Raw genomic sequence first — 18,810 nt, forward strand, 5'->3', positions numbered from 1 at the left:
TATTGATTTCAAGCTTAATTGCGTCATGGTTAGAGAACATACTCTGTTTCATTTCAGTGTTTTGAATTTTTTTTTTAGGACCACACCCGAAACATATGGGAGCATCCTAGGCTAGGGGTCAAATAAGAGCTGCAGCTGCCAGCATATGCCACATCCACAGCAACACAGGATCTGAGCTGTGTTTGCAACCTACACTGTAGCATATGGCAATGTCAGGTCCTTAACCCACTGAGCGAGGTCAGGCATCAAACCTGCATCCACATGGATACTAATTGGGTTTGTAACCCACTGCACCACAACAGGAACTCCATAGTTTTCTTACTGTTGTTTTTAAAGTGTTATCAATTTGGTTTTGGGTAGTGTTTGCACTTGTATTTTTTTTTCTTAGCTCTGTCTGTGGTTTAGACGTTTCTCTCTCATTTTTAAAGCCATTTTCACAATCTTTGTTCTTTTTTTTTTTTTGTCTTTTGTAGAGCTGCTCCCTCAGCATATAAGAGGTTCCCAGGTTAGGGGTCTAATTGGAGCTGTAGCTGCTGGCCTACACTAGAGCCACAGCAACTCGGGATCCGAGCCTCGTCTGTGAACTACACCATAGCTCATTGCAGTGCCGGCTCCTTAACCCACTGAGCAAGGCCAGGGATCGAACCTGCAACCTCATGGTTCCTAGTCGGATTCGTTAACCACTGAGCCACAATGGGAACTCCTCACAAAATCTTTGTTCTTTATTGGAACATTTGGTCTTTTACATACAGTATATGTATTGGGGTTCAAATCTCTTGTGTCAGAGGTTGTCAAACTTTTTGTGTAAAGGTCCAGAAAGTATATACATAAGGCGTTATGTCTTATCTGGTCTCTGTTACAGCTATTCAGCTCTGTTCTTTTTAGTACAAAAGCAGCCATAGCCAACATGTAGGTAAATAAGCATGGATATGTTCTAATAAATGTCCTTTAGGAAAACAAACAATTGGCCAGATTTGGCTGATTGTGTTGCAGCTTCCCAACACCTCTTCTATTTTAGGTTTTTTTTTTTTTTTTTTTGCCTCATTCATGGAACGCAGAAATTGCTGGGCTAGGCATCCAGCCTGTACCACAGCAGTGACATCACTGGATCCTTTACTGCTAGGCCACCAGGGAACGCCAATTTTTTGTTTTGTTTCTGTTTTTCTTCTTTTTATGGCTGCCCCTGCAGCATATGGAAGTTCCCAGGCTAGGGGTTGAATTGGAGCTGCAGCTGCTGGCCTACATTACAGCCACAGCAACTCAGGATCCAAGCCACATCTGTAACCTATACCACAGCTTGCGGCCATGCCAATTCCTTAACCCACTGATGGAGGCCAGGGATTGACCCTGTGACCTCATGAATACTAGTTGGGTCTTAACCTATTAAGCCACAATGGGAATTCCTTTTTTTTTTTTTCCTATTCTGCTTGTTTTATCTTTTGTCTTTCTCTTTCTTGCCTTTCAGCCTTAAATATTTTTTTATTCTATTAAATATTTTTTCTTCTATCACCTTAGGAATAATATCCTCGTTCTTTTAGTGGTTATCCTAGATATTATAACATTCTTCCTTGACTATTAATTTCTTATATTTGTTGCATAAGAACCTGAGAACAACATCTCCTGACTTATATGCTTTGTATGCCATTTGTGTGTGTGTCACTTTTTACTATAGAAATTTATTATTTCATTTTATTTTTTTATTACTGAATGAATTTATTACATTTATAGTTGTACAATGATCATCCCAATCCAATTTTATAGGATTTCCATCCACAACCCCATCGCATCCCCCCACCCCTTGTACTATGGAAATTTAAAGTTTTATTGTTGTTTTTTAATTTTATTTTATGGCTGCACCTGCTGCATATGGAAGTTCCTGGGCCAGGGCTTGAATTCAAGCTGCATTTGCAACCTGTGCTGCAGCTGCAGCAATGCCAGATCCTTTAACCAACTGTGCTGGGCTGCAGATTGAACTGGAACCTCTGCAGTGACCTGAGCCACTATAGTCAGATTCTTTTTGTTTGTTTGTTTTTATGTCTGCACCTGTGGCATGTGGAAGTTCTGGGGCTAGGGGGCAAATCTGAGCTGCAGCTGAGGCCTTCATCACAGCCACAGCCATGCTGGATCTGAGCTGCATCTGTGACCTGCGCCACAGCTTTTGGCAATGCTGGACCCTTCACCCCCTGAGCAAGGCCAGGGATTGAACCCAATCCTCACAGATACTATGTTGGGTTCTTAACCCACTGAGCCACAATGGAAACTCCCTGACTGATGTGGTTTTTGAGTCTCTTAATTTGTAATTCTCTCCACTCTTTCCTTAACTTTTTTTTTTTTTGAAAGAAACCAAATTATTCTATAGAGGATCCCATATCCTGGAACATGCTAATTGCCTATGTAGAATTTTATATAACATTTCCTTTACCCCTTTATTTCCTATAAACTGTCATTTGAGTCTAGCCATTAGATCAAATTCAGTTCAAAATTTTGACAAGAATACTTCATTGGTGGTGGTATGTACTTGCATTGGTGGCATAAAATATCTGGCTATATATCTTGTGCGATGTTTGTATCCATTAATGCTCATCACCTAGGTCTGCTGTCTTAGTAGGGGTTTATTTTCATTTATATTTTTGCTGGGTTGCTGGTATAGAATTCTAGTTAGTAGATTTTTTTTCCCCCCATACTCACACCATGCAGAAGTTCCTGGGCCTGGGCTTGGACCTGTACCACAGCAGTGACCTGAGTCACAATAGTGAGAACCTTAACCCACTGAGCCACCAGAGAACTCCCTAGGTGGTAGATTTTTTAAAGTCATTTTTTAAGAGCAGTTTTAGATTTACAACAAAATTGACAGGAAGATATAGAGATTTCCCATATTTCCTCTGCCCCCCTCCCCGACATGCTTAGCCTCCCCCATTATTAACATTGCTCACTAGAATAGTACTTTTTTAAAAACCAGGGATGAGCCTACAGGAATTCCCATTATGATTCAGTAGGTTGAGAACCTGACTAGTATTCATGAGGATGTGGGTTCGATCCCTGGTCTTGCTCAATGGGTTAAGGATCTGGCGTTGCTGTGAGCTGCAGTGTAAGTTGCAGACATGGCTTGGATCTGGCGTTACTGTGGTTGTGGCATAGGCCGGCAGCTGCAGCTCCGATTCAACCCCTAGCCTGGGATCTTCCAAATGCCTAGAGCATGGACCTAAAAAGAAAAAAAAAAAAAAAAAAAAAAAAAAAAAAGAGGATGAACCTTTACTGCTACATCATCATCACCCACAATCCAAGGTTTACCAGGGGTTCACTCTTTGTGTTGTACATTCTATGGGTTGGTCAAATGTGTGATGACATATCCATCTTTATAATATTATGCACAGTATTTTCACTGCCTTAGAATCTGCTGTGCTCTGTTTTAATGTCCCCATAGTTTTGCCATTTCTAGAATATCATCTAGTTGACCCTTAAACAGCTCAGGGGTTAGGGGTGCCAGCCCTCAGTGCAGTGGAATAGCTTCATATAACTTTATGGTGGGCACTTCATATCTGAAGTTCTGCATCCACGGATTCTGCCAACTATAGATCATGTAGTACTGTATTATGTATTTAGTGAAAAAAATCTGTGTATAAGTAGACCCACACAGTTAAAACCTGTGCTGCTCTAAAGTCAACTGTAGTTAGAATCATACAGTATGTAATAGCATTTTCACGTTGGCTTCTTCCACTTAGTAATATGCTGAATAATATTCCACTGTTTGGATGTGAATTATTTATCCATTAGTGTACCAGAGGACATCTTGGTTGCTTTTGAGTTTTGGCAGTTATGTATAAAGTTACTATAAACATCTTTGGGATTTTTGATATGGGAATATGTTTTTTTTATTATTACTCAATGAATTTATTACATTTATAGTTGTACAGTGATCATCCCTATCCAGTTTTATAGGAGTTCCATCCCACAACCCCAGTGCATTCCCCCACCCCCCGAATTGTGTCCTCTGGAAACAGTAAGTTTTTCAAAGTCTGTGAGTCAGCATCTGTTCTGCAAAGAAGTTCATTGTGTCCTTTTTTCAGATTCCACATGTCAATGAAAGCATTTGATGTTGTTGTCTCATTGTCTGACTGACTTCACTCAGCATGATAATTTCTAGGTCCATCCATGTTGGTAAAAATGCTGGTATTTCGTTCATTTTAATGGCTGAGTAATACTCTGTTGTGTATATGTACCACATCTTCTTGATCCACTCCTCTGTGGATGGACATAAAGGTTGTTTCCATGTCTTGGCTATTGTATATAGTGCTGCAGTGAACATTGGAGTACATGTGTCTTTTAGAGTCATGGTTTTCTCTGGACAGATGCCCAGGAGTGGGATTGCTGGATCAAATGGTAGTTTTAGTTTTCTGAGGAATCTCCATACTGTTTTCCACAGTGGTTGCACCAATTTATGATCCCACCAACAGTGTACTAGGGTTCCTTTTTCTCCACACCCTCTCCAGCACTTATTGTTCGTAGACTTTTTGATGATTGCCATTCTGGCTGGTGTAAGGTGGTACCTCACAGTAGTTTTGATTTGCATTTCTCTAATAATGAGTGATGTTGAACATCTGTTCATGTGTTTTTTGGCCATCCATATGTCTTCTTTGGAGAATTGTCTGTTTAGATCTTCTGCCCATTTTTTGATGGGGTTGTTTGCTTTTTTGTCATTGAGCTGCAGAAGGTGTTTATAAATTTTGGAGATTAATCCCTTGTCAGTCGATTCATTTGCAAAGATTTTCTCCCATTCTGTGGATTGTCTTTTCATTTTGTTTAGGGTTTCCTTTGCTGTGCAGAAACTTTTCAGTTTGATTAGGTCCCATTTGTTTATTTTTGTTTTTACTGTCATTACTCTAAGGTGGATCTGAGAAGATGTTGGGAATACGTTTTTAACCCCTTTGAGTAGATAGCAAAGAATACAGTTACTAGATTATAGGGTAAGAGTATGTTTAGTTTTGTAAAAATTGCCAAACTGTCTCCCAAAGTGGCTGTATCATTTTGCATTCTCACCGTCAATGAATGAGAATTTCTGTTGCTCCACATCCACACTGGTATTTGGTGTTGTCAGTGTTCCTGATTTTGGCCATTCCAGTAGGTATGTAGTGGTATCTTACTTTAATTTACATTTCCCTGATGACATATGATGTGGAACATCTTTTCATATGCTTATCTGCCATCTTTATGTCGTCTTTGGTGAAGTGTCTTAAAGTCTTTGGCCCATTTTTTTTTTTTTTTTTGGCCCATTTTTTAATCAGGTTGGTTGTTTTCTTATTGTTGAATTTTAGGAGTTCTGTTTATATTTGGGATAACATTTCTTTTCCTCATGCATCTTTTGCAGATAGTTTCTCCCAGTTTGTGGCTTGTCCTCTTACTTTCTGGACCTCGTCTTTCACAGAGTGGAAGTTTTTAATTTTAATGAGTCCAGCTCATCAATTATTTCTTTCATAAGTCACTTCTGTAGTGTGGTATCTAAAAAGACATCACCACACCCAAGGTTACAAGGTTATCTAAGTTTTTTCTTATGTTATCTTTCAGGAATTTTTTTTTTTTTTTTTTTTTTTTTTTTGCTTTTTGGCTTTTTGCCTTTTCTAGAGCTGCTCCCTTGGCATATGGAGGTTCCCAGGCTAGGGAAACCACAGCAACAAGGGATTTGAGCCGAGTCTGCCATCTACACCATAGCTCATGGCAATGCCAGATCCTTAACCCACTGATCAAGGCCAGGGATTGAACCTGCAACCTCATGGTTCCTATTCTGGTCATTAACTACTGTGCCACTATGGGAACTCCTCTTTTAGGAGTTTTACCGTTTTGTGTTTTTTTTTTTTTTTTTTTGTCTTTTTTTTGTCTTTTTGCTATTTCTTGGGCCGCTCCTGCAGCATATGGAGGTTCCCAGGCTAGGGGTTGAATCGGAGCTGTAGCCACTGGCCTATGCCAGAGCCACAGCAACTCGGGATCCGAGCCACGACTGCAACCTACACCACAGCTCATGGCAACGCCGGATCCTTAACCCACTGAGCAAGGCCAGGGATCAAACCCACAACCTCATGGTTCCTAGTCGGATTCGTTAACCACTGCGCCACGACGGGAACTCCCCGTTTTGTGTTTTGTTAGGTTTAAAAAATCTTGAAAGATTATTGCCTTATCTACGGTTGAAATGTTAGCTATCAGTCTACAGTCTAATTATTTTTTCTTCCAAGGTAGTATTTGGTGAGGGGAGGGTTTAGCTGCTTGTAAGTTTTTCTTTTCGTCTTTGACTTCTGACAGTTTTACTATGATGTGACCAAGAGTATATATTTTTTTATTGGTTCTCTTAGGGTTTGTTGGGCTACTTGGACCTGTTGTTTGGTGTCCTTTGTCAGTTTTGGAAAGTTCCCTATTATGATCTTTGCAGATATTTCTTATGAGCCATTCTTTCTTTACACATAGGTTAGACTTTTTGCTTTGTCCTTTGTCTTTTATTTATTTTCTCTGTTTTCCATTCTTTTTTGTTTCTCTGAGCTTTATTCCAGAAGAGATTCTTCTCACCTCTCTCTACTAATTCTCACTGCTCATTGAATCTGAAGTTAAACCCTATCCATTGAGATATTAATTTTGGGAGTTGTATTTCTCAGATACAGGATTATATATTTTTTTTTCAAATTTGCTGTGTTCCCCCCCCCTTTTTTTTGTCTTTTTAGGGCTGCACCCTCAGCATATGGAGGTTCCCAGGCTGGGGGTTGAATCAGAGCTGCAGCTGCTGGCCTACACCACAGCCACAGCAACATGGATCCGAGCTGTGTCTGTAACCTACACCACAGCTCACAGCAATGCCGGATCCCACTGAGAGAGACCAGGGATCAAACTCACGTCCTCACAGATGCTAGTGGGGTTCATTAACCACTGAGCCACGATGGGAGTTCCCCTGCTTCCTCCACTTTTAAAAAATGATTTCTAGTTCTCCAGTGAAATTCTTTTTTTTTTTTTACCTTTTATTTATTTATTTTTCTGCTGTACAGTGTGGTGACCCAGTTACACATACATGTATACATTCTTTTTTCTCACATTATCATGCTCCATCATAAATGACTAGACATAGTTCCCAGTGCTATCCAGTGGAAGTCTTGATTTAATCTTTTGGGTCCTTGAACATAATACATAAACTCTAAAGTCTAAGCTTTATAATCTCAGCTGTTTGAAACATTGTTAATTTGTTTCCACTGTTTTTGTTGTTGTTGTTGTTCATTTTGTCTTGTTTCCTTATGGACCTAGTGGTTTTATGATTGTGTATAAGACAGCCATGCAGAATCCAATATCAGAGTTTGAAAAGATGTGATTTGCAATTTTTGAGGGCTTGCCTCCTTGTGGCTCATCCTTAACTCCTTATATCCTTACTCTTCAAGTCTCAATTAAAGGATATGGGATTTCCTATGCTTCTTACCTTTGGCAAGTCTGAAGCTAGTTTTGTCTCCCTAACTTTGTGAGACTCTGCTCTACTTCTCAGTCGCAGCTGCCTCTTCTCTATGCCCTCAAGGGAAAAGCTGTCCTACATATCTGACTCTCTTCTCTGGATATCCTTGTTTTGGTTCTTGGCCTATTGATTCTTAACTGCCTCTTTAGTTCCCTGATGTCTTTTAGTCACACCACCCCTCACCTCCACCCCTCCAGCCTTTTCTAGTTTTCTCATTGGAAGGTTTTTGTATCAATTTACTCTTACTGGAAATTGAACCATTTTTTTCCCTTGCTGTTAACTTACTTATTGAGATATTTCTATATTAACTTTTAAAAAATTATCAAAGTACTACCATTGTAATACAGTATATGAAAAAGACAGAAAAGGTTAAAGGAGCAGATAAAAGGCATAGTACCATCAGTGAGAGGCAGTTAACTGGTGCTAATTCCTATTTGTTAAAGAGCTGGGTTTTGGGGCCGTTGGGATTGGGGAAATGAGCTTAGTTTGGATATTCTGAGTCTGAGGCGATTAAGATATATAGGGAGTTATGTTTGAAGCATTTAGATATTAAACAGATGTTTTGATGTGCAAGAGCAGTGTGCAGATCTAGATTTGGAAATTAAAAACAATTTTAGTTGAACCTATCAAAGTAAGTGAAAGGTAGTGGTGGTTGCAGATTGTTTTACTGTTAAGGGTGACACAGATTGAGAAGGGACAGGGTAATTTTGGGAAGGATAAGATAGGACCTTTGTAGCACTAAGAGGGCCAAGACAGTGCCATATTTTTCATTTGTATATTATGTGCCTATGGGAAAATTTTTAAAATTCCATATTTAATGGTTTTGGTTAAAAATTTTTTTTTTCTTTTCAGGGCCACACCTATGGCACGTGAACGTTCCCAGGCTAGGGTTTGAATTGGAGCTGCGGCTCCTGGCCTATGCCACAGCCACAGCAACGTGGAATCCAAGCTGTATCTGTCACTTACATTGCAGCTTGCAGCAACACTGGATTTAAATTTTTAAAAAAATCTTAAAAAATTTTTTTAAGCCTAAAATTCTGTATTCTGAATAGCAGCTATATTAAAACACAGTATTCTAGCATGAAATACTTGTTTTAGATCTAATCACAATCCAGATTAAGTCCTGAAGTCCAGGTTCTCAGGCTTGCTAATAATTTGTATTTAGTTTTGTGCAAATGACTATCATCAATCTCTTGTTCTATTAAATATCCATAATAATGAAATTACAATGTTAAAGAATAATAAAACTATATTAAGTATACCAAGTAAATAACACAAATGACTTTCCTACTGAATTAGTTTATAGAGAGAATACAAGGAGCAGTGCTTTTGTATTTCCTGTTCACATAAGCATTGGTACTAAAGAGTGACTTCACTAAAGTTTTTTTTTGGTGGTGTAAATTATTTTAGTTCTGTATCACACTAGATTTTTTTTTTTTTTTGTCTTGGGCCACACCCACGGCAAATGGAGATTCCCAGGCTAGGGGTCTAATTAGAGCTGTAGCCTCCGGCCTATGACAGAGCCACAGCAACTTGGGATCTGAGCCGTGTCTGCGACCTACACCACAGCTCACGGCAACGCCAGATCCTTAACCCACTGAGCAAGGGCAGGGATCGAACCTGCAGCCTCATGGTTCCTAGTCAGATTCGTTAACCACTGAGCCACATCGGGAACTTCCAGACTAGTTCTTTAAGTAGATGTGCACAAAGGGCATTTAAAGATAGGCCAGAAATTCCTGACCACAAACCATTTAGTATATACTTTGAGGTGTCTTTTTGTTTCTATAGTTGTAACTGTATTTTGATATTTTTTGCTGTGTGTTTGGTAATTAAACAAGAGCTGTAATATGGAAATTTGATTTAACAGAGCTACAATAGAAGAGGCATACTCCAGGTCAATGACAAAACTAGCAAAATCTGCAAGCAATTATTCACAACTTGGGTGAGTTAATGATTTCTTTGAAGAACTCTTTCAGTGTGTTGATTTAGGCAAAGATCTTGAGAATTTTAGGTCCCCCTTAAGGGTATAATAGTTCATAAATATGATAGTATATAATGTATTTGTTTAAAATATGTCTATATATGAATATATTCTTGACTTGATAGAAAATATAATTGAACTTGCTAAATCAGTTTATGCAAAGTAAATGAAACATTTTCCCCCTTTATTAAACTCAGTCATTCAGTAGTATAATTTGAGATTATAAATTTTATGTGTTCCCCTTTCTAAAAGCACTCAGAGGGGCTTTCAATAATGACCCACTGAGCTGTCAAGAAAGGGCAGAGTGAAAACACTACTTTTGGGTGAAGCGGCAGCATGTTGTGTTGTTTTGCTTCAATTGGTAGTGTACCAAGGTGAGGAAAAAAAAAAAGCTGACTACAGTGGTTCAGGTTGCTGTGGAGTTACAGGTTCAATCCTCTTGCCCAGCGCCAGCTGTGGCTTAGGTTACAGTTGTGACTCAGATTCAATCCCTGGCCCAGGAACTCCAGTGGGGATGTGGAGGTGCAACCATTAAAAAAAAAAACAAACAAAACCGAACATTATAACAAAACTTTTACAAGCCAGTAATGAACTAGGAACAAAGAATTTAGAAATAAATGTAACCAGTGACCAAATAAATAAATAAATGTTATGTGTTACGCACATTATTGTGGTTTTCTGTAATTTCATTTAAATTCCGTTGAACAGTGATCTTTAAAAGCTCACTGAAATTATTACTGAAATGATTAAAATGCATTAAAATGTTGCTTATGATTTTATTGACTATCCTTAAATCTTTTAAAAGTATGTGCTCAGAAAATGTGTTCTTTGAAAAGTGAATGAATATTATTAATAACTGTATTTAAAATGAGATGTGCTTATAGTCATACTCTAACTCTGGAAAGCCGTAATTATATGATTTGCATAATAACAACTCTGGAAGGAATACTTAATCTGACTTAATTAAAAATTGGGGAGATGTTAATATATATATTTTTTGTCTTTGTTTTTAGGGCCACACACGCAGCATATGGAGGTTCCCAGGCTAGGGGTTGGAGCTACAGCTGCTGGCCTATGCCATAGCCACAGCAATGGGGGATCTGAGCTGTATCTGCGACCTATACCACAGCTCATAGCAACACTGCATCTTTAACTCACTGAGCAAGGCCAGGTATTGAACCTGAGTCATCATTGATACTAGTTGGTTCTGGTTCGTTAACCACCGGGCCATCCAGGGGAAAACTGGGGAGATGTTACATTTTAACTAAGATTTAAAAATGATTAACATGTATAAAGTGGTTTTTTTGTTTCTTTTTTTGTTTTGTTTTTAGGGCCACACCCACGGCATATGGAAATTCCCAGGCTAGGGACTGAATTGGAGCCATAGGCAACTGCCTTTGCCACAGCAACACTGGATCCTAGCTGCATCTTCAAACTACACTGCAGCTCATGGCAATGCTGGATCCTCAACCCACTGAATGGGGCTAGGGATTGAACCCGCATACTCATGGATGTTAGCTGACCATATTGGGAACTCCTAAAGATTTTTTTTACAATGATATTTAGTAAAAGATTCTGCTGTATCTGAGACTCTGATGAATCTGTGAATCCCCTGAAATTTTATGTAAGATTTTGATTAGGTATTGTTTCATGATTCTGGTGAAGAGGGTCTATACCAGTTATCAGATTCACAGATGGCTCTGTGATATAAAAAACTGGTTAAGAATGACTTTTAAGAAAGTATTCTCTAGTGTAGTTGAATGAGTTTAAACAAAAGTCTTATTATTTTGTGGCTCAGATAAAGAGGAGTTGGACTTTTACTTCATCCTTAGGGTGGTGACACTGTTTATATAAATGCTAAAACCACAACCAAGAAGATCTTCTGTAGCTCTGTACCAGCAAGGAAGCCTAGAGAACTACCACCTTTTTCACCTACAGGAGAATGAAGTCTTTAGTTGATGGCTATTTTTTTTTTTTTCCTCCCAGTTGTCCTCCAATCCTTCCTTCCTCCAATACAACCTTGTTCTTTTTTCTATATCTCTTCTCACTTTTCTGACAGCCTCCTGTTTCTTACTCCTCCATGTAGACATGTGTCTTCTAGAACATAATTTCTTTATTGACCACAGTAGAAGGTCCAGAAAGTAGCTGGAATAACAGAAGCTAGCTCTAAACCATTTGGCCATGGTTTTAATATAGGAGTGTTTACTTTATTTTTAGTTACTAGGTAGAAGATAGAAAAAAAAATAGGTGTTTCCTTATAATAGATTTACTGATAATATTTCTGTCTTTGGAATGTGTACTTTATTTTTTGTGTTATTGTTGTCCCTTATTGTTTACTGATGCATTTCAGACAAGAAATTGAATTTAATCTTTGTATATTGTTGCATTTAAACATATTTTGGATTTGTCAGTTTACTTTCTTAGTGCTTATTTATTATACATTAATGTGTATTGATTCCCTTGCTCAGTGGGTTAAGGATCCAGTGTTGCCATGAGCTGTGGTGTAGGTGACAGATGCGGCTTGGATCCTGCATTGCTGTGGCTGTGGTGTAGGCCGGTGGCTGTAGCTCTGATTTGACCCCTAGCCTGAGAACTTCCGTATACCTTGGGTATGGCCCTAAAAAGATGACAACAACAACAACAAATCCAAAAGAAAAAAAAAAAAAAGAAATATTGAAATTCCTCAAAAAAAGCTGTATTTAAAGAAATCTTATGTTGAACTTCCCTTTTAGAGTAAATAAACCTTAGGATACTTTTCAGGTGTTCTTTTCCCCTCTGGAAATTTTCCATCTAACTATTTGCCAGATTTAGTGCTGATTAGGTTTTAAAAGTGTGAGGTAAGATCTAATCAGAATAGTCCTAAGTATTTTAATTATCTTCTTTGAACTTTTTTGTTATTGCTTAAAATGATTGTTGTCAGTTAGCTTTCCTACTGGGTAGGAAATGCAGTAATTGGCACAGAGTACATATTAGGGACATTTCTTTCTTTACCCTCTTGCCTTAGTGATCGTTGTTGCTGTTTGTTTTGTTTTTATCACAGAGTAAAGCAAATGCTGTTGAAAATATCTGAGGACTTACCTGAGAAAAGCTAAGATACAATTGTCCTTATGTCATTCTCTATTGACTTAGTTTAAACTAACCTTTGACATCCTGAGTATTATCCAAGTTATAATAATGTGGTAATTCTTGATGGTAATTGAACTTCCTGAAAATGTTAAGTTCTTGATGTTGAGAAAAAGTGGTAGAAAAGTACCTTCTGTACCAAGTATAGTAGAAAGGGGATTCTCTTAATGTTTGCTGAAGTTCGCAGATAAAATCTGAAACAAAGTTTCCTGTAGCAGTTTTATTTATTTATTTATTTATTTATTTATTTATTTATTTATTTAGGGTTAGGGCTGCACTTGTAGCTTATGGGAGTTCCTAGGCTAGTGGTTGAATCAGAGCTGCAGTGCTGACCTATACCACAGCCATGGCAACACAGGCTTCCAGGCGCATCTGCCACTTAAACTGCAGCTTCTGACAATGCCAGATCCTTAACCCACTTAGTGAGGCCAAGGATTGAGCTGTGCTGTCTGTGCTCAGAACATTGAGTAGGTCTCCCTGTGCTGTACAGTAGGTCCCTGTTAGTCATCTACCCTATATATAGCAGTGCACATGTGCCAACCCCATTCTCCCAATTTATCAATTTATTCCTCCTGAAGAATAAACATTTATTTATTTATTTATTTATTTATTTATTGATTGATTGATTGATTGTCTTTTTAGAGCCACACGCATGGCATATGGAGGTTCTCAGGCTAGGGGTCGAATTGGAGCTGCAGCTGCCAGCCTAAGCCACAGCCATGGCAGTGCCAGATCAGGCATTGCCAGATCCATGCTGCATCCAAGACCTGCACTGCAGCTTGTGGCATCTCTGGATCCTTAACCCAATGAGTGAGGCCAGGGATTGAACATGTATCCTCATGGATACTAGTTGGATTCTTAACCCCCTGAACCACAGTGGGAACTCCCTCCTTTATATTTGATGAAGCATTTTAAATGGAACATTAAGAAGTCTGAAATTGAGATTTGATAATAAGTTAGTTCTAGGCAATAGACAATGATTAGAAAGGCTTCTGATACAAATCTAAATAACCAGATCAACTCAGTAAATGACATGATATAATTAAGAGAGGGTCATGGCTAGACCTGTAATATGAGTTAACTCATTTCTGTGTATATGGATCTGAAAATATTTTATTTTTAAAATTTTTATTTATTTATTTATTTTGTCTTTTCTAGGACCGCACCTGCGGCATATGGAGGTTCCCAGGCTAGGGGTCTAATCGGAGCTACAGCTGCCAGCCTATGCCAGAGCCACAGCAACGCGGGATCCAAGCCATGTCTGCAACCTACACCACAGCTCATGGCAATGCCAGATCCTTAACCCACTGAGTAAGGCCAGGGATCGAACCTGCAACTTCATGGTTCCTAGTCGGATTCATTAACTGCTGGCCAGGACGACAGGGAACTGCCTGAAAATATTTTAAATAATTAGCCAAGGATTAAGAAAATCAAGGTCAGGGTGTCAGCCATTTCATTTGTGATTTATTTTAATCTCATCTTTTGCTTAATTAAAATTGCTGATTATGACATTATTTTCCTTGGTTTTATTTTGCAGCTTTTTTTTTTTTCCTTTTAGTAAATTCTTCCCATGTTTTCTTTTCTTTAGAACATTTGCACCAGTGTGGGATGTGTTCAAAACATCTACAGAGAAATTAGCAAACTGTCACTTGGATCTTGTAAGAAAATTACAAGAATTAATAAAAGAAGTTCAGAAGTATGGAGAAGAACAAGTAAAATCACATAAAAAGGTATCAGTTTTTTCTTATTAAAGGATTGACTGGTCAGATTTTGAATGCTTGGTAGTTCTGTCATTTTGATGAATCATTTCATACCAAACAGACTAAAGAAGAAGTTGCAGGAACTCTGGAAGCTGTTCAAACCATTCAGAGCATAACTCAGGCCCTCCAGAAATCCAAGGAAAATTACAATGCCAAGTGTGTAGAACAGGAACGTTTGAAAAAGGAAGGAGCTACACAAAGGGAAATAGAAAAGGTAATAGTAATAAAAATGTGTCTGTGGTTTCAAAGCATTTTCAAATATGAGACTGCATTTAATCTTCAAACACTTAATAATAATCTTATATTAAAGATGAGGTCGCTGTGCTTCTGGCTTCTGAGTGTTAGTGATTTACCTAAGTGAAGCAAAAGTAGGTTTGCAGAATATGTCGTGTGTGGTAAATAGATTAGCAAATACACAAAAAGGAATGATTTCTTTGTTAGTAATACATTTACGGATATTTTTACTTTTGTTTTTTTAATTTATTATTTTTTTGGTATAATTTTTTTTCTATTATAATTTACAATGTACTGTAAACTTCTGCTGTGCAGCAAAGTGACATTCTTTTTCTTACATTATCCTCCATCATGTTCCATCACAAGTGACTAGATACAGTTCCCTTGCTATACAGCAGGATCTCCTTGCTTATCTGCTCCAAATGTAATAGTTTGCATCTGCTAACCCCAGACTCCCATGCACCCCTGCAGGATATTTTTAAAAGATAATTGATGAGGTATGGCTTGGTATAAGAAATAATAATGAGGTTAAAAATTTTTGAAGCAAGGCCTTGGTATATTTAGAAAGGCAATAGATATTTGAGGGTAAGCTTTAAATATATGTTGTGGGTGATTTATTGCTGACTCTGAGCACATGTATGTAGTATTGTGGTGAACCACAACCCTTTCCCCAACTCTCATTTTAATTGAAAGTAGATTTTTTTTTTTCTCCCCTTTTAAAACAGGTTAACCATCCACTTGTTTCATGTGGTATATATCATTTAGGAACCAGCCATAGGGAGTGATAATTTTTAAAGCTTTGTAGAGTATTTGAAGTATCCAGTAAAAAAAAAAAAAAAAGCAAATTTCATCTTTATTGCAATTATAATAATTATAAAAGTATACATATTTGGGTAAAAATTAGAAGAGAATACAGGAAAATCAAAACAGTCGATGGAATTAGGGGTAATATGTTTCCTTTAGTGTTTTGTACAATAAATAAAAATTGAGAGAAGGTAAAAGATGAGGCACAGTAAGTTCGTGATATTAAAACATTCTTCATTCCAGACATAGCAGTTATCAATAAACTGTAAAAAGGAAAAATAAAATAACTTGGTCCAAAAAGAAGACTATTATCTTTGTGAACCAGACATAGGGAAACCCAGAGGGGAATGTTTAGATTGGTTATGCAGCCTTGTTGGACCTAAGGTCCTAAGTTAAGCAGCGGTATTTAGCTTTTGTGTATTAAAGACATCTAAATATTCCCCATTTGAGATGAAGCACAAGGATCCCCATTCACTTTGTGAAGCCATTAGTAGTTAAAAAATAAAATTCAAACAAACAAACAAAAAAACCCCAAAAAAACCTGAGACTGCTGAGGGGCCAAAACATTTGTGGAAGTTGGAGCCTTAAAGACACCGTTCTAATTAGCAGTCAGGCCAAAGAACCAATTCATTACGTTTTTGATCATATCCCCAATATTCTTCCAGGGAAGTATTCAAAAGCTACCATTATAAGACTGATAATAAACTGGGGTCCTGGAGGGCTGGCAGGAGATAACCTGAAAACTGCTAGATGGGGATATGTGTACAGAAAGAATAGATGGTAACACAATTCTAGGAGGCGGTGTTTACTTTGTATTCTATAGAACTTTCCAGCAGCACTGATGGAGAGAGGAGGGGCAGGGGACAAGAAACCTCTCACCTGAAATGAGCTAAGAGCCAAAAATCTAGAGCTTATCTTAAGAAAATCTAATACAGGTTTCCCCTGCTATCCAACAGTAGAGGGTTTCTGTGAAACCTTTTAAAGCCAGAGTGGTATAAGCAGAGAAGCAGTTACCTTAGAACACATTTTGTTAATGACCACACACAGAATAAGATAAAGAGAAAATGCTCACAGACACAGTTCAAAGCTATGGAGGCTGATGCTGAGATGCTTATTGTAGGTTCTGGGAGGGAGCTTGGTGGCAACACTCTCACTATTGTCAGAGTGTGCTCTACCTCTAATGGCTCCTGCAAAACAAATGCTGAATGCTATTTTTACTTTTCACCTTTTTTTTTGGATCTTTTTAGGGCCGTACCAGCATATGGAGGTTCCCAGGCTAGGGGTCAAATCAGAGCTGTAGCTGCCAGTCTGTGCCACAGCCATAGCAACACGGGATCTGAACCGAGTCTGCAACCTACACCACAGCTCACAGCAATGCTGGATCCTTAATCCACTGAGTGAGGCCAGGGATTAAACCTGTGTCCTCATGGATGCTAGTCAGGTTTGTTTCCACTGAGCCATGCCAAGAACTCCACTTTTCACCTTTTTTGTAAAAGTGAAAAATCTTTGGATTTTTTTCAGTTAATGAAAATAGGTGCTAATGTAATTCTTTTGTAAAACCAAAGTGACATAAAGCAAACTTTTGAAAAGGAGAGGATATTTCTACTAAGACAGATGGTAATAAATTGAATAATTAGAGTAAGTATTTGCTCCAAATAAAATTTAATTTTATAAAGCAGATAATAAAAAACATGTGTGTTAAGGATGTTCAGAGATATAAATGAATATAAACTTAAAAGAGGTATAATGAAACATGATCTAGTAAGTGAGAAAACAGCTAGTTAGAAGACTTATGATGAAATATGTGGTTATCGAAAATTTAAAAAAAATTGTCATTGAAGACATTACCTCTGTGGTACAGTGGGTTAATGACCCAGCTTGTCTCTGCAATGTTGCCAGTTCCATCCCTGGCCCCGTGCAGTGGGTTAAGGATCTGGTATTGCTGCAGCTGTGGCTTAGGTGGCATCTCTGGTTCAGATTTGATCCCCAGCGTGGGAACTTTGTTATGCCATCAGTGCAGCTGAAAAAGAAAGAAAAAAAATAAGTAGAGAAGACAAACTTTAGACTTGTCTTTAGTCTTTAAAGAAAGACTGAGTTTGGAAGGTAATACTAAGGAAACTCTCCCAGAACATAGTGCATAGAAGTAAAGGTTACCAAGATATATCTGCTGTGGATTTCAGAAGAAAAAAATGGAGAGGATAGTAGACAGGTACTATTTGAAGAGTTAACAGATCAGAATTTTTCAGTATTAAAGAAATTCAGAAGTTCTCAGATTGAAAGTACATTGTTGGTATTAAGAAGGTTAAATCGGAGTTCCTGTCGTGGCACAGTGTAAACGAATCGAGCTAGGACCCATAAGGTTTCGGGTTCGATCTCTGGCCTTGCTCAGACTTAAACATCCGGCATTGCTGTGAGCTGTGATGTAGGTTGCAGACTCAGCTTGGATCCTGCGTTGCTATGGCTGTGAAGTAAGCTGGCAGCTATGGCTCCAATTCAACCCCTAGCCTGGGAACCTCCATCTGCTGCAGGTGTGGCCCTAAAAAGTAAAATAAAAAAAAGGAGGTTAAATAAAGGTAAATTCAGACTAAGACACCAGAGAAAAAGAAAATATTAAAAGCTATCAGGTCTATCTTTTGCCTCATATTTCTGAAATCAGAATGCATCTTCAATTGACGCTATCAGTTGAGTCACTGTGGGTAAGGTGGCATTTGTGGTGTGGTTTCACTGCTCCTGTGACCTTGGTTGTTACATACCTGGTGGCATGATTGGACAACTGCAACGCTTTGATGTTTCAATTAACAGACCACTTTAAGATGATTTGATTTGTTTTTGTTTTTGCTTTTTAGGGTGGAACCTGCAGCATATGGAAATTCCCAGGCAAGGTGTTGAATTGGAATTGCAGCTGCCGGCCTATACCACAGCCACAGCAACTGAGGATCCTTAACCCACTGAGTGAGGCCAGGGATCGAACTCAAATCCTCATGGATACTGCTTGGGTTCCTAACCGGCTAAGCCACAACGGGAACTCCCTAAGACCATTTGAGGAAGGAATAGTTCTGATTGTTGTGTGAAAACCTTTTGTTGAGATCTGGTAAGATCAAGAAAATGTGGGCAACCAGTGTTTGGAAGAAGATTTGGAGATAATAGTGAAGCATTTTAAGAAATGCTCCATTGGGAGTTGCCCTTGTGGTGCAGTAGAAACGAATCCAACTAGTAACCATGAGGATGTGGGTTTGATCCCTGGCCTTGCCCAGTGGGTTAAGGATCTGGTTGCCATGAGCTGTAGTGTAGGTTGCAGACATGGCTCGGATCCAGCATTATTGCAGCTGTGGAGTAGGCAGTCAGCTACAGCACTGATTTGACCCCTAGCTTGGGAACTTCCATATGTCACAGGTTTCACCCTAAAAAGCCAAAAAAAAAAAAAAAAAAAAAAA

The 18,810-nt window shown here is 38.4% G+C and overlaps 1 protein-coding gene across 3 annotated transcripts in view; it reads left to right on the forward strand.

The window, feature by feature from the left end:
• FCHO2 (FCH domain only 2) overlaps positions 1-18,810 on the forward strand; it is a 147,128-nt gene that overhangs the window by 21,443 nt on the left and 106,875 nt on the right. For all 3 annotated transcript variants that reach the window (XM_021084438.1, XM_021084437.1, XM_013994888.2), the window contains exons 3-5: positions 9,342-9,416; positions 14,167-14,308; positions 14,400-14,552. In XM_021084438.1, coding sequence (XP_020940097.1) covers positions 9,342-9,416; positions 14,167-14,308; positions 14,400-14,552 — 370 coding nt within the window. The remainder of the gene's footprint in view (positions 1-9,341; positions 9,417-14,166; positions 14,309-14,399; positions 14,553-18,810) is intronic.

The sequence above is a fragment of the Sus scrofa genome, chromosome 2 (genome assembly GCF_000003025.6).
Source record: "Sus scrofa isolate TJ Tabasco breed Duroc chromosome 2, Sscrofa11.1, whole genome shotgun sequence".
Classification (NCBI taxonomy): domain Eukaryota; kingdom Metazoa; phylum Chordata; class Mammalia; order Artiodactyla; family Suidae; genus Sus; species Sus scrofa.